Raw genomic sequence first — 12,854 nt, 5'->3', positions numbered from 1 at the left:
CTAAACCATCTGGGAAGCCCAAAAGCTGGACAGAGTTTAGGAATTATTTATTCCAGATCATTCACATTGCACTGATTGTTCAAAGACTCAGAGGCCCTCCTCTCCTTTTTTCCTCTTGGTTGGGGGAATTAGGGTCAAGCTGGGCAGGTGCAGGACTTGCCTGCATCACTCCCCTTAATCCTGGCAAGGCTGACTAAGGGCTTCCATCCCAGCCTCCTTGCTCAAGCCAGCGGTCAGACTGTGGGTTAGAATGGCCGAGGAGGAGGGCGATGTGGATGAGGAGGATGTATTCCTGGCATTTGCCCGACATCCCACTCCTCCCAGGGGTCCCCTGCGGCGGGCCATGGACAAAGCCTTCTTTATCTTCCTGGTCCTCATCATGACACTACTGATGCTGGAGGCTGTTTGTAAGCTGCTATGGCTGCTACCTTGGGCAAAGTTTGAGGACTGGCTCCTGAGAACACCTGAGGAGGAGGAGGAGCTGGAATTGTGACCACCTTTCCTATAAACATACTCTTGCCCTGCCACAGAGGTGAGAGGGGAGACAGGGTGGAGGGGAATGGCACTGTTGGGGGCTTTGGAGGGACACTTGGATAGCTGAGAGCACCTGTCTTAAAATTTCTGCACCTTTACTTCAGGAAATAATTTTGAAAAAGTTTGTACTTCTCAAGCACTTCTAAGTAAGCATCTAAACTTTATCATCATAAGTTAACCTTGTTTCCATGATGTAATTCCTGGGATATACAAAATATTCACTTTTTAAAATAAATCAATCTTTTGTGTGTCCAGGGGAATTGAAATATCAGAGTGACAATATCCACTAGCCCTCATTAAATATATAATTGGGAATCTTTCCTTTTCTTAATCCATCATTCTCTATTCTCCTAGAACTCCTATTACCATTCGACTTCCCCACAATTTTATGCTTTTATACTTGAAAGTCTTTTGTTGACCAGTTTATCACACTTAAAAAATTTTTTTTCTTTGGTTGCACCCATGGGGGAATCTTAGTTCTTCTACCGGGGATCTAATCAGGCCCCCTGCAATGGAAGCACAGAGTCTTAACCACTGGATGACCAGGGAAGTCCCCTATCACACTTACTTACATATATACATAAAATTGAGATGAAAAATATTTTTATTTCTTGTGACCATAAAACTCTAGGTTTTTAGAAATATTTCTTCTGGGTTATCATTACAATTATTATGAGAGCAGAAGTGATTAAATAGCATAAAGATTGTACACATTTTCATAACTGTTAATATTAAAAGTACATTTAAAATGAGATAGACGAGATGGTGTTTATGGTGCCTTAAAAGAAATAGGCTACACGTCTTTTTTTTTTAATTAGAGGATAATTACATTACAATATCGTTACATGTCTCTTTATTTAAGACAAGGTAAGGGAAATCCCTGATGGTCCATCAGTTATGACTGGGTGCTTTCATTGCTGGTGCTGGGGGCCAGTTTGATCCCTGATTGGGGAACTAAGATCCCTGCAAGACTCAGGGCATGGCCCAAAACAAACAAACAAAAAAAACCAAGGTAAAACAAGGTAAAGTTATCCCCAGGAGATTTCATGGTTAAGAACTATACCTTTTTTTTTTTCTTTTTAAATAGAGAGGGAGAAAGTCTGTTGTAAAAGAGAAAAGGAAAAAGGAGAAGCTCTAGTGCAGGCATTTATTCAGGAAAACAAATTTTGGGAAAACTGAGAATCTGGAAATTAATCCTTTATATGTTCCAAATTCGAGTACCCTTAGGCGAGTCTTCAGTTCAGTTCAGTCACTCAGTCGTGTCCGATTCTTTGCGACCCCATGAATTGCAGCACGCCAGGCTTCTCTGTCCATCACCAACTCCCGGAGTCTACCCAAACCCATGTCCATCAAGTCAGTGATGCCATCCAACCATCTCATCCTCTGTCGTCCCCTTCTCCTCCTGTCCCCAATCCTACCCAGCATTAGGGTCTTTTCCAATGAGTCAACTCTTTGAATGAGGTGGCCAAAGTATTGGAGTTTCAGCTTCAACATCAGTCCTTCCAATGAACACCCAGGGCTGATTTCCTTTAGGATGGACTGGTTGGATCTCCTTGCGGTCCAAGGGACTCTTAAGAGTCTTCTCCAACACCACAGTTCGAAAGCATCAATTCTTCGGCGCTCAGCTTTCTTCACCGTCCAACTCTCATATCCATACATGACCACTAGAAAAACCATAGCCTTGACTAGACGGACCTCTGTTGGCAAAGTAATGTCTCTGCTTTTAAATATGCTATCTAGGTTGGCCATAACCTTCCTTCCAAGGAGTAAGCGTCTTTTAATTTCATGGCTGCAATCACCATCTGCAGTGATTTTGGAGCCCAAAAAAATAAAGTCTGGCACTGTTTCCACTGTTTCCCCATCTATTTCCCATGAAGTGATGGGACCAGATGCCATTATCTTAGTTTTCTGAACGTTGAGCTTTAAGCCAACTTTTTCACTCTCCTCCTTCACTTTCATCAAGAGGCTCTTTAGTTCTTCTTCACTTTCTGCCATAAGGGTGGTGTCATCTGCATATCTGAGGTTATTGATATTTCTCCTGGCAATCTTGATTCCAGCTTGTGTTTCTTCCAGCCCAGCATTTCTCATGATGTACTCTGCATATAAGTTAAATAAGCAGGGTGACAATATACAGCCTTGACGGACTCCTTTTCCTATTTGGAACCAGTCTGTTGTTCCATGCCCAGTTCTAACTGTTGCTTCCTGACCTGCATACAGGTTTCTCAAGAGACAGGTCAGATGGTCTGGTATTCCCATCTCTTTCAGAATTTTCCACAGTTTGTTGTGATCCACACAGTCAAAGGCTTTGGCATAGTCAATAAAGCAGAAATAGATGTTTTTCTGGAACTCTCTTGCTTTTTCGATGATCCAGTGGATATTGGCAATTTGATCTCTGGTTCCTCTGCCTTTTCTAAAACCAGCTTGAACATCTGAAAGTTCACGGTACACGTATTGCTGAAGCCTGGCTTGGAGAATTTTGAGCATTACTTTACTAGCGTGTGAGATGAGTGCAATTGTGCGGTTCGTGTCCCCCAATTTGAAAACTACAGGCTTAGACGACTGGAGAGAAGTGGTGTGGGATTCTTTAATGGGAGTGAGGGTTTGAGGTTCTGGAACTCTGAGGGCTTGGGGATGTAAGAGACTGGTCCTAGAAAGTGGCAAGATGCTCACCCTCTAGAATTCTCAAGGATGCGGGAAACTCAGCGATTGGAACCATGTTAACCTTTCCAGTTTCCTCAGAAGCTCACCTTTGGACCCAGCTTTGCCTCCTCGAGCCCCTCCAATTTCCCTAAAGTTGGTTTAGGGTGTGGGTGTGGGAGAGGCGGGCGTCAGTGTTGGTTTATTGTTTCTTCCTTCATCAGCCCTCCCAGAGGAAGAGGAGACGAGACTCGAGGTATTTTACGAGCCTCGTTTCTTCTCACAGCTCTTACAGGTTGTCCTCAGAGCCCCCTCCCCACATCGTCTGTCCTCAGGCCCTAGAGCTCCTGGACAAAGCACAGCCTCCTTGTCATCAGCGCCTGCGCCTCGGGAACCCCCTCCAGAAAACGACGGAGAACCAACTAGGTCCCACCTACTTGGTTGATCATTAGTTCTGTGGTGGAGCTTGAAAAGCACGCTAACAATCGCAATAATAATAACAACACATTTGTATAGCGTGTTGTGCTCGTTTGTATGCTTGTATTACGACTTCGTGATTGGGAGATGTAGGCACCTGGATGCAGAAGTAGCTTCTGGGCAGCTGCAAGGGAGCGCGCAGACCATAGAAAGGAATGACAGGTACAGTCGATTGAGCCGCGGAAACTGGGACCTGGCAGAGCGGAAAGTAGCGCCACAAGGCTTGCCAAAAGCCCAGCGGATAGTAAAGGTTTTATTTCCTTTTTCAAAGGCTCCTGCCTTTCCGTGCATCTCTGTTCAGCCTTGGAGGGCCCAATTCGTCAACCCCCACTGTTCCGTTACTCCCCCGCCCCTCCCCAACGTAGAAAGATGGCTCAGTCCTCCCCGCACGCGACTAGCTGGTGGTTGGGCCGGGATGCGGGAAATTTCTGATTGGCGGAGTCGCGGAAGCACCGGGTGAAAAGAGCTCCACAGACGACGCGCCCCAGTCCCGGCGAAGCCAGAGCCGTACGGCAAAATGGCGGCCCCCAGGTATTTAGGCCGCCCAGAGGCGACAAATCCGCCCCCTGCAGGTCAGGGTGAAAGGAGCCGCAGACTATGTGGGCGGCACTGGAGGTTCGAGGTGGGGCGGCCCTGCCTTCCTTCCTGCCTCACGGGGGGCAATTGATTCCGTGCGACAATATGGCCGCGTCCAGAGCGTGTAGGCGGAAACTCCTCGGCTTCCGGTACGGAGTAGGGCCTGCGGTGGGAGGGGGAAGGAAGACGGAGGGAACCATGCGAGGTTCTGAGATCAGCGGAGAGGGTCACCTCGAGAGACCGTTTCTGAGGTGGGGGCCGCACGGTGTGGGGAGCGAAAGCGGGGGCAGGAATGTCGAGGGAGAGGTACTGGGGGGTCCCGGGCGCTGAGTCTGAGGGGCAGGCTGTGGGATCTTCCTTCCTATCCCTGAAGGGGAGTGGGGCGGCCAGGGGCTGAACTGGGGGAGGGGGACTTGGCGGGAAGCTCATGTAGGGGAAGGACTGGACTCAGGGCTGGAATCAGAGGAATCGGGAGAGCCCAGCGTGGAGCTCACGATCGGTTACGGGTCACTGAGAGAGAATGGGGAAAATTAGGGTGGGGTGAGGAGGGGACTTGAGGTGAAATATCTTCAACCTAACGCTTCGGTTTGAGGAGACCCATCAGAGGGTGGAATATAAAGATAATTTAAGTAGGAGAAAAGGGAATGGATTGTTGGGAGGGAACCTCCTTCTCAGAGGGTCTCCGAGTTGGGGTTATCTTTCAGAATGGGGTGAAGGTATCGATTTGATATGTGTGAGAGAGAGCGAACAGGGAAAACGGTGGTGCCAGCGGGGCTGTGGTATCTGTTCGAGGGGATGTCAAGGAAATCTGGAGTGCAGTGTGAGAGGTCGTCCAGGGGTTGAGAGGAGAATCAACTTGCCAACTCCGGGTAAACGAGACTGAAAGACCGGATATAGGCGTGGGGGGTGGAGCTGGGGGTGGGACTTCAGGTTTTCAGATGGTTTGGAACTCCCACAGTAAAGGGCCAGAAAAACATCGAGTACTAATGGTTGCTGAAGCTAGGCAGTGACACTGTTGGGCATGGCTGGGTGTTTTTGAAACCCAAGAAGACTGGAAAATGTGTGAGATGAAGGGATGGGGTGATGCTGGAGGGGCTCTGTCTGAGGCCCCATCCCCTTCCAGCAGGAATTACGAAATCCCCAACACTTCCTCCCTCTGGGGGATTTGATCCCCTATGGCCACCGCTAACAGCATCATCGTGCTGGATGATGATGATGAAGATGAAGCAGCTGCTCAGCCAGGGCCCTCCCACCCACCCCCTAATCCGGCCTCACCCAGGGCAGAAGCCCCTGGCTCCTCTCAGCCCCATGGGGCTGGAGGAAGCAGTAGTTCGGGCGGCAAGAAATGCTACAAGTTGGAGAATGAGAAGCTGTTTGAAGAGGTGAGCTTTAGGGGAGAAGACTGTCGTACCCCAGGGAGGGGGATGGCTGACTGGCTCTCCTGTCCTTTCTCCCCCACTAACCCCACCTCACCTTTCTCTCAACCCTATCCTTTATCTCTTTCCCCCTCCCTTTTCCCCCGTGAACCTTCCAGTTCCTTGAACTGTGTAAGACGCAGACGGCGGACCACCCTGAGGTGGTCCCGTTCCTCTATAACCGGCAGCAGCGGGCCCACCCTCTGTTTTTGGCCTCGGCGGAGTTCTGCAACATCCTTTCTCGGGTCCTCTCTCGGGCCCAGAACCGGCCAGCTAAGCTCTATGTCTACATTAATGAGCTCTGCACGGTTCTCAAGGCCCACTCAGCCAAGAAGAAGCTGAACCTGGCCCCTGCTGCTACCACTTCTAGTGAGCCCTCTGGGAATAACCCTCCCACAGACCCCTCCTCGGACCCAAATGCTGAGACCACTGCCTCTGAGGCCCCAAGGACCCGTGGTTCCCGGCGGCAGATCCAGCGCTTGGAACAGCTGCTGGCACTGTATGTGGCAGAGATCCGGCGGCTGCAAGAAAAGGAGTTGGATCTCTCAGAATTGGATGACCCAGACTCCACTTACCTGCAGGAAGCAAGGTTGAAGCGTAAGCTGATCCGCCTCTTTGGGCGGCTGTGTGAGCTGAAAGACTGCTCTTCACTGACGGGCCGGGTCATAGAGCAGCGCATCCCCTACCGTGGTACCCGCTACCCAGAGGTCAACAGGCGCATTGAGCGGCTCATCAACAAACCAGGGCCTGATACCTTCCCTGACTATGGAGATGTACTGCGGGCCGTAGAGAAGGCAGCTGCTCGGCACAGCCTTGGCCTCCCCCGACAGCAGCTCCAGCTCATGGCTCAGGATGCCTTCCGAGATGTGGGCATCAGGTTACAGGAGCGTCGCCACCTGGATCTCATCTACAACTTTGGCTGTCACCTCACAGATGACTATAGGCCAGGTAGGCATTAGTGAGATGCTCCTTGGTAACCCTCTTTCGTCAGGTGTGTGTGGTGGAGGGGGCATCTCTTTAGTCCCTTCTTCTAGAGTTCTGGGTGACTACACTGACTTTATATCTTCCCACACAGGCATTGATCCCGCACTGTCAGATCCTGTCTTGGCCCGGCGCCTGCGGGAGAACCGGAGCTTGGCTATGAGCCGGCTGGATGAGGTCATCTCCAAGTACGCGATGATGCAAGACAAGAGTGAGGAGAGCGAGAGACAGAAGAGAAGAGCCCGGCTCCCCCAAGCCACCTCTTCCCACTCTGAAGATACCCCCAAATCCTCGTTGGATTCTGGTGAGGTATGAAAGGAGAGACCTTGTCCTTCCCCTGCACTGGCCAGGAGGGAGTCTAGGGTGACTGATCTTGGCGTGTGCAGAAGGAATGCAAGAAGTATTACTTTGAGAATGGGGCAACAGATTCCTTCAGGAAACTCCTTTGTCTTCTGCAGGGCCCTAGTGGGATGGGATCCCAGGAGTGTCCTACCACTTCCAAGGCTGAGATTGATGATGAAGAAGATGAGGAAAGTGAAGAGGAGGAGGAGGAAGAGGAAGAGGAGGAAGACGAGGAGGAAGAAGATGAGGCCACAGATTCCGAAGAAGAGGAGGATCTGGAACAGATGAAGGAAGGTCAGGGGGACGATGAAGAGGAGGAGGAGGAGGAGGAAGCAGGTATGTCAAGGAAACAGTCTTCTCGTGTGTCAGTTCTCTCTACTTGGTTGGGCACGAGCCCCCTCTTTGAGATGCTTTCCTTCTTCCTCTTATTCTCAGCAATTTTCTTTCCCCCAGTTCTTTTGCTACCAATATGCTCTTTTCTTTTATTCCAGGGAAGGATGAAGATAAGAGCCCCATGTCCCCACTACAGATCTCCACTGAAAAGAACCTGGAACCTCGTAAAGGGAACAGTGGGTCTTCAGAGGAGCAGCAAAACAAAAGACTCACAGAGTCACCATCTTCACTGGCAGAAGAGCCTCCGGCCCCCTCCAGTGTAGTTGCTGAAAGCAGGGAAGAGCACTTTGAGGAGTTGCCCCTGGAGGAAGAGAGCCCTATGTCTCAGCTCTTTGAGCTAGAGATTGAAGCCTTGCCCCTGGATACGACCCCTTCCCCTGAGGAGAAGGACGTTTCCTCTTCCAAGAAATCCGAGGACCTCCTCACCACTGTGTTGGAGAATGGGGCCGCCATGGTCACCTCCACATCTTTCAACGGAGGCGTCTCTCCTCACACCTGGGGGGATTCTAGTCCCCCCCGCAAGAAATCTCGGAAGGAGAAGCAAACAGAAGCTGGGCCATTAGGAAAGAGGTAACTGCAACAAGGAGAAAGAGGGAAGCCAAGGAGGGACTGAAGGGGCTTTCTGAGAGAAATATTGTAGAAAGGAGTCTGGGGAAAAACTGCACGCTCCCCCTCCAGCCTCAGGCTCCACACACCCCTCCTCCCACGTATGTTTCTGTCTCTAGCCATGTGGAGATGCAAAGGGCAGTGCAGCAGAAGAACGGGAAGAAGACACATACCCTGCCCAGCCCGCCTTCCCCCTTGGCTTCTATGGCTCCAGTTGCTGATTCCTCCACAAGGGTGGACTCTCCTAGCCATGGCTTGGTGACCAGCTCCCTCTGTAGTCCATTTCCAACCCGGTTGTCCCACACTCCCCAGTCACAACCCTCCAGGCCTGGTACTTATAAGGTAAGAGGGAGTGGCTGTGTTTTCTAACTTCATTCTCCTTCATTATTCATTTGGGGTTCTCTGAATGTTGCACGCGTTACTTCCTCCCTCTCTCGTTTTCCCCACCCGAAGTTTTGATCTCTGTTAAAGTCTTTCTCTTGGCTTCTCCTCCACTATGTTCCAGACCTTTCTGACTCTTTGTCTCTCACTCCCCTGCAGATGAGTGTGGCCACACAGTGTGATCCCGAGGAGATCATCGTGCTCTCAGACTCTGATTAACCGCCTCCCCCTCCTCCCTGCCCCCAAAATGTTTGGGATGGTGTTTGGAGGATGGTAGGAAGCACATGACTGAGGAAGGGATGGACTGAGCTAATTGCCTTTTGGTGGTTTCTTTTTAAAAACAACAACAACAACAAAGCTTAAGTTTTACACAGAAACATTAATAAACAATAAAGTTCTTTTCTTATTGTATCCCTGTCTTTTCCTTGTCCCACCCTCACCAGCTGGTGATCGGCACCAGCTGTTCTCTGGCTCAGGGTTAGCCGTTCCCCCAGGACAGCCCTGGATCTGCCCTATCCAGCTGCCTTCACGCCTCTGTTGGAGTTTTCCTCATCCTCAGGCCTCCTTGCCCTCTGCCAGGCGCTAAAATGTGCTTCAGCCTCCTGAAGGCGCTTTTCTTTCTCACTTAGAGCGGTAGCAGTAAAAAAGCCAATCAGGGGCCGACTCAAGGTTATCTAGCCAATCCAGGACCAGAGGTAGGGGGCGGGGCTTCAGGAGGACTGTCAGAAGCTGGGCGACCAGGGCGGTTAGACATCGTAAACGCGCTAATGGCCACAGCTCAGGGGCGGAGCCCAGGCAGCGAAGGCCTAGACCCATCGCCAATAGGAAGAGGGAGGCTTACCAAATTAAAGGGGAATGAGAGCTTCGGCAGGCCCGAGTCCCGAGTCCTTAGCGGCCTAACAGACGTGGTACCTTTAAAGTGGAATGAAGCAGCCATTCTTTAAAGAAGTGGCCGAGTCGGCCGAGTATTGCCCAGCGGCTCGGGCGGGGTGCCCGCCTGTGCCTTTAAAGCCTGAGGGGCGGGAGGCGGAGCGGAGGCGGAGGGCGGAGGGAGTCGGCGCAAGATGGCGGCGGGAGGGGCCCAGGCTGCGGCTCTGGCCGCCGAGTGAGGGGCGGGGGGGGCCCGGGGGCGCGCGGCCCGGTAAGCGGGGACGCGCGGAGTTGGGGGGCGCCTTCCGGGTGGGAGAGGAGGTCGAAGTACCGCTTGGGGCGGAGCAGAGGGGGGCGGGGTCCTATGTGGGCGGGGGTACTCAGGGGCGGAGCCAAAGGGCCACGGGGCGGGTCTTGAGATGGGCGATTAGGGATAACTGGGGGCAAGGGGCGTGGCCAGCCAGGGGCATGGCCTAAAGGGAAATGGTTTTCGATGCCAGAACCGACTTGTCCTCCTCACCCAAGAAAAGTGTACAAAACCCCAGTAAGGTAAATTTTATTAAGTCAGGCTCTCAGGCAAATGGGAATTTCTGAGGGGAGGCACCCCAGTCCCCAGGAATACCTTATTTCTCTAACCTCCAAAGAAAGAGCGCTGGATTTGGAGTTAGGACTCCTGCGTTTGTGGGTGCTGCCGCTTAATGGTGTGACCTTGGATAATCTCTTAATCTTTCTGAGCCTCAGTTTCCTCATCTGTCAAATGGGGTTGAGAGGAGTGCCTACCTTATAGTGTCCTTGTGGGAGGTTACCCAGATAATAAATGTGAATGTGTTTTTAAACTGTAAAGGGCTGTGTCATTATGAGATGTTATCATTCGTCTCTCTTTTTCTTTCCAGAGACCCCCCCGGCCGCCCTTCTCCTTCCCTTGTTCCTGTGGCTGGGGGGGTACCCCTTCCCTCCACACCATGGAGCCATCTCCTCTGTCTCCCAGCGGGGCAGCACTCCCCCTGCCTCTGTCACTGGCCCCGCCACCACTGCCCCTGCCTGCAGCGGCGGTGGTGCACGTGTCCTTCCCAGAGGTGACCAGTGCCCTCCTGGAGTCTCTCAATCAGCAGCGGCTGCAGGGCCAGCTCTGTGATGTGTCCATCCGGGTGCAGGGACGGGAGTTCCGAGCTCATCGTGCTGTCCTGGCTGCCTCTTCCCCTTACTTCCACGACCAGGTCCTACTCAAGGGCATGACCTCCATCTCGCTGCCCAGCGTCATGGACCCAGGAGCCTTTGAGACTGTCTTGGCTTCAGCTTACACTGGCCGCCTCAGCATGGCCGCTGCTGACATTGTTAACTTCCTCACAGTGGGGTCCGTGCTCCAAATGTGGCACATCGTGGACAAGTGCACTGAACTCCTCCGAGAGGGCCGGGCCTCAGCCACCACCACCACTGTCACCACTACTGCAGCCACGTCCGTCACTGTCCCTGGTGCTGGGGTCCCCTCAGGAAGTGGGGGCACGGTGGCCCCTGCCACCATGGGCTCCTTGCGCTCCCATGCCTCCAGCCGGGCCAGTGAGAATCAATCCCCCAGCAGCAGCAACTACTTCAGCCCCCGGGAGTCCACTGATTTCTCATCTTCCTCCCAGGAGGCCTTTGCAGCTTCTGCAGTGGGCAGTGGGGAGCGCCGCGCGGGTGGCCCTGTATTCCCTGCCCCTGTGGTTGGCAGTGGGGGTGCTACCTCTGGCAAGCTGCTGCTGGAGGCAGATGAGCTGTGTGATGACGGTGGGGATGGGAGGGGTGCGGTGGTCCCTGGGGCTGGGCTCCGCCGGCCCACCTATGCACCCCCCAGCATTGTGCCACAGAAACACTGGGTATATGTGAAGCGGGGTGGAAACTGCCCGGCATCAGCACCCCTGGCTCCGCAAGACCCAGACCTGGAAGAGGATGAGGAGGAGGAAGACTTGGTGTTGACCTGTGAGGATGATGAAGATGAAGAGCTGGGGGTTGGCTCCGGGGTTCCAGCAGGGGGAGGACCTGAGGCTACCCTTAGCATAAGTGATGTCCGGACCCTGTCTGAGCCTCCGGACAAGGGAGAAGAGCAGGTGAATTTCTGTGAGTCCTCCAATGACTTTGGTCCCTATGAAGGTGGGGGTCCTGGGGCAGGGCTTGATGATTCAGGGGGACCAACCCCTTCATCCTATGCTCCCGCCCACCCTCCAAGGCCCCTGCTCCCACTGGACATGCAGGGCAACCAGATCCTAGTCTTCCCATCCTCTTCATCCTCCTCCTCCTCCTCACAGCCGCCAGGGAACCAAGCTGAACACGGGGCAGTGACCCTGGGGGGCACATCATCGGCAGGGGCCCTGGGCGGGCCAGGTGGTACCAGCGGGACCCCTGGAGGGACAGGCAGTGGGGATGGGAATAAGATCTTTCTGTGCCACTGCGGGAAAGCCTTCTCCCACAAGAGCATGCGAGATCGTCATGTGAACATGCACCTCAACCTGCGGCCTTTTGACTGCCCCGTGTGCAACAAAAAGTTCAAGATGAAGCATCACCTGACGGAGCACATGAAGACGCACACGGGTCTCAAGCCCTACGAGTGCAGTGTCTGCGCCAAGAAGTTCATGTGGCGAGACAGCTTCATGCGCCACCGGGGACACTGTGAGCGCCGGCACCACTTAGGCGGCGGGGGCGGGGCTGGACCGGGGCCCGGGGGCGGGCCCAGCGGACCGGCCTTGCAGCCCAAGAGAGAGTCCCCTGGCGGCGGCGGCGGGGGCAGCGGCGACGAAGCGAGTGGGGCCACGCCTCCGTCCAGCCGATGCGTCTGGTCCCCGCTCAGTGTCCACAAGGTGGAAATGGGCTTCAGTGGGGGCGGAGGAGCAAACTGAAGCGGCGGCCCACCGGGGTAGCTTTCCGGGAAGAGAGATTAGGGATCACGAGTCTGGGGCGCTGTGGGCCCTAGCTGATCTCCCAACACACTGTCTTCCTGTCTCTAAGGTCTTGTATATATATCCTAGAGGGGGAACCGCGTCGCACCATGGGCTACCCCATTCCACTCCTCAGCCCCTCCTCCCCAAAGTATCCCTGTAACAGCCCTTCCTTCCCAGCAGATGGGTGCACAGAAGGCCCCCCCGCAGTAGGGCGCATGTGGGGTGGGGGTGGGGGTGGGAGTGAGGGGGCTTATTGAGCATCCAGGAGTCACTGGGTCAAGGGTCAGGTGGTTGTAGTCTGTACCTGAAGTCTGTGTTTGTGTAGTTGTGGGGACCAGGCCTTAAGAGCCCCACCCTTTTCCTAGAATATAACCTGCCCCCCAAAAGGATGTGCCCTTTATTTCTACCCTAATCTCTCCTCCCCCACTTTGGGGGTCCCCCAGCTCAATTCTCACTGGGTAGAGGGGGGAATGGAGACAAGGAGGGACTAAATCGTAGGAGTACAGGTTTTTATTTTACATCTTATTTTTTCTAAACTGATTAAAATATTTATTGGTCATTTCATTTGGTTTCCCAACAACCCCGATGTGTCTGCTTGGGACCCGGCACAGGTGGGGGAAGGTGGAGTAATGGTTCTCAGGGAAGTGGATTCGGGGTTGGGGGGGACAGGCAGCGGCGCCTCGGGTGTGGGAAGGCTCCCGGGCTCTGCGGCGCTGGGTGGTCCAGG

General features: G+C 53.4%; 3 protein-coding genes across 10 annotated transcripts; all 3 read left to right on the top strand.

The window, feature by feature from the left end:
- The first annotated feature begins 250 nt into the window (after positions 1–250).
- On the top strand, positions 251–493 carry SMIM40 (small integral membrane protein 40). Its single transcript, XM_081524256.1, has one exon. The coding sequence runs from the start codon at positions 251–253 to the stop codon at positions 491–493; it is 243 nt and encodes an 80-aa protein (XP_081380382.1).
- A 3,592-nt stretch (positions 494–4,085) lies between these two features.
- DAXX (death domain associated protein) lies at positions 4,086–8,753 on the top strand. 8 transcript variants are annotated; one of them, XM_081519937.1, is made up of 8 exons: positions 4,086–4,179; positions 5,351–5,606; positions 5,759–6,587; positions 6,715–6,929; positions 7,079–7,298; positions 7,454–7,925; positions 8,081–8,303; positions 8,502–8,753. In XM_081519937.1, the coding sequence occupies exons 2-8, from the start codon at positions 5,400–5,402 to the stop codon at positions 8,559–8,561; spliced, it is 2,226 nt and encodes a 741-aa protein (XP_081376063.1). In that variant the 5' UTR covers positions 4,086–4,179; positions 5,351–5,399; the 3' UTR covers positions 8,562–8,753. The 8 variants fall into 8 exon arrangements, with proteins under 8 accessions (XP_081376063.1, XP_081376062.1, XP_081376060.1 ...); XM_081519936.1 differs by having other exon boundaries at positions 5,348–5,606; XM_081519934.1 differs by having other exon boundaries at positions 4,086–4,373; positions 5,348–5,606.
- Positions 8,754–9,388: 635 nt separating this feature from the next.
- ZBTB22 (zinc finger and BTB domain containing 22) lies at positions 9,389–12,690 on the top strand. The gene is made up of 2 exons (XM_081519959.1): positions 9,389–9,483; positions 10,106–12,690. The coding sequence occupies exon 2, from the start codon at positions 10,175–10,177 to the stop codon at positions 12,083–12,085; it is 1,911 nt and encodes a 636-aa protein (XP_081376085.1). The 5' UTR covers positions 9,389–9,483; positions 10,106–10,174; the 3' UTR covers positions 12,086–12,690.
- The last annotated feature ends 164 nt before the right edge of the window (positions 12,691–12,854 follow it).

This window comes from Giraffa tippelskirchi, chromosome 8 (genome assembly GCF_054371585.1).
Source record: "Giraffa tippelskirchi isolate mGirTip1 chromosome 8, T2T-mGirTip1v1.2.pri, whole genome shotgun sequence".
Lineage (NCBI taxonomy): Eukaryota > Metazoa > Chordata > Mammalia > Artiodactyla > Giraffidae > Giraffa > Giraffa tippelskirchi.
This window is presented reverse-complemented; position numbering and strand designations above follow the sequence as displayed.

Bases quoted from the DNA above. Each gene is read 5' to 3' on its own strand.
- SMIM40 (XM_081524256.1), top strand. From the start codon at position 251: ATGGCCGAGGAGGAGGGCGATGTGGATGAGGAGGATGTATTCCTGGCA.
- DAXX (XM_081519929.1), top strand. From the start codon at position 4,423: ATGCGAGGTTCTGAGATCAGCGGAGAGGGTCACCTCGAGAGACCGTTT. The intron at 7,926-8,080 runs GTAACTGCAACA...TTCTGTCTCTAG, and splicing joins GCTGGGCCATTAGGAAAGAG to CCATGTGGAGATGCAAAGGG. The intron at 8,304-8,501 runs GTAAGAGGGAGT...ACTCCCCTGCAG, and splicing joins CCAGGCCTGGTACTTATAAG to ATGAGTGTGGCCACACAGTG.
- ZBTB22 (XM_081519959.1), top strand. From the start codon at position 10,175: ATGGAGCCATCTCCTCTGTCTCCCAGCGGGGCAGCACTCCCCCTGCCT.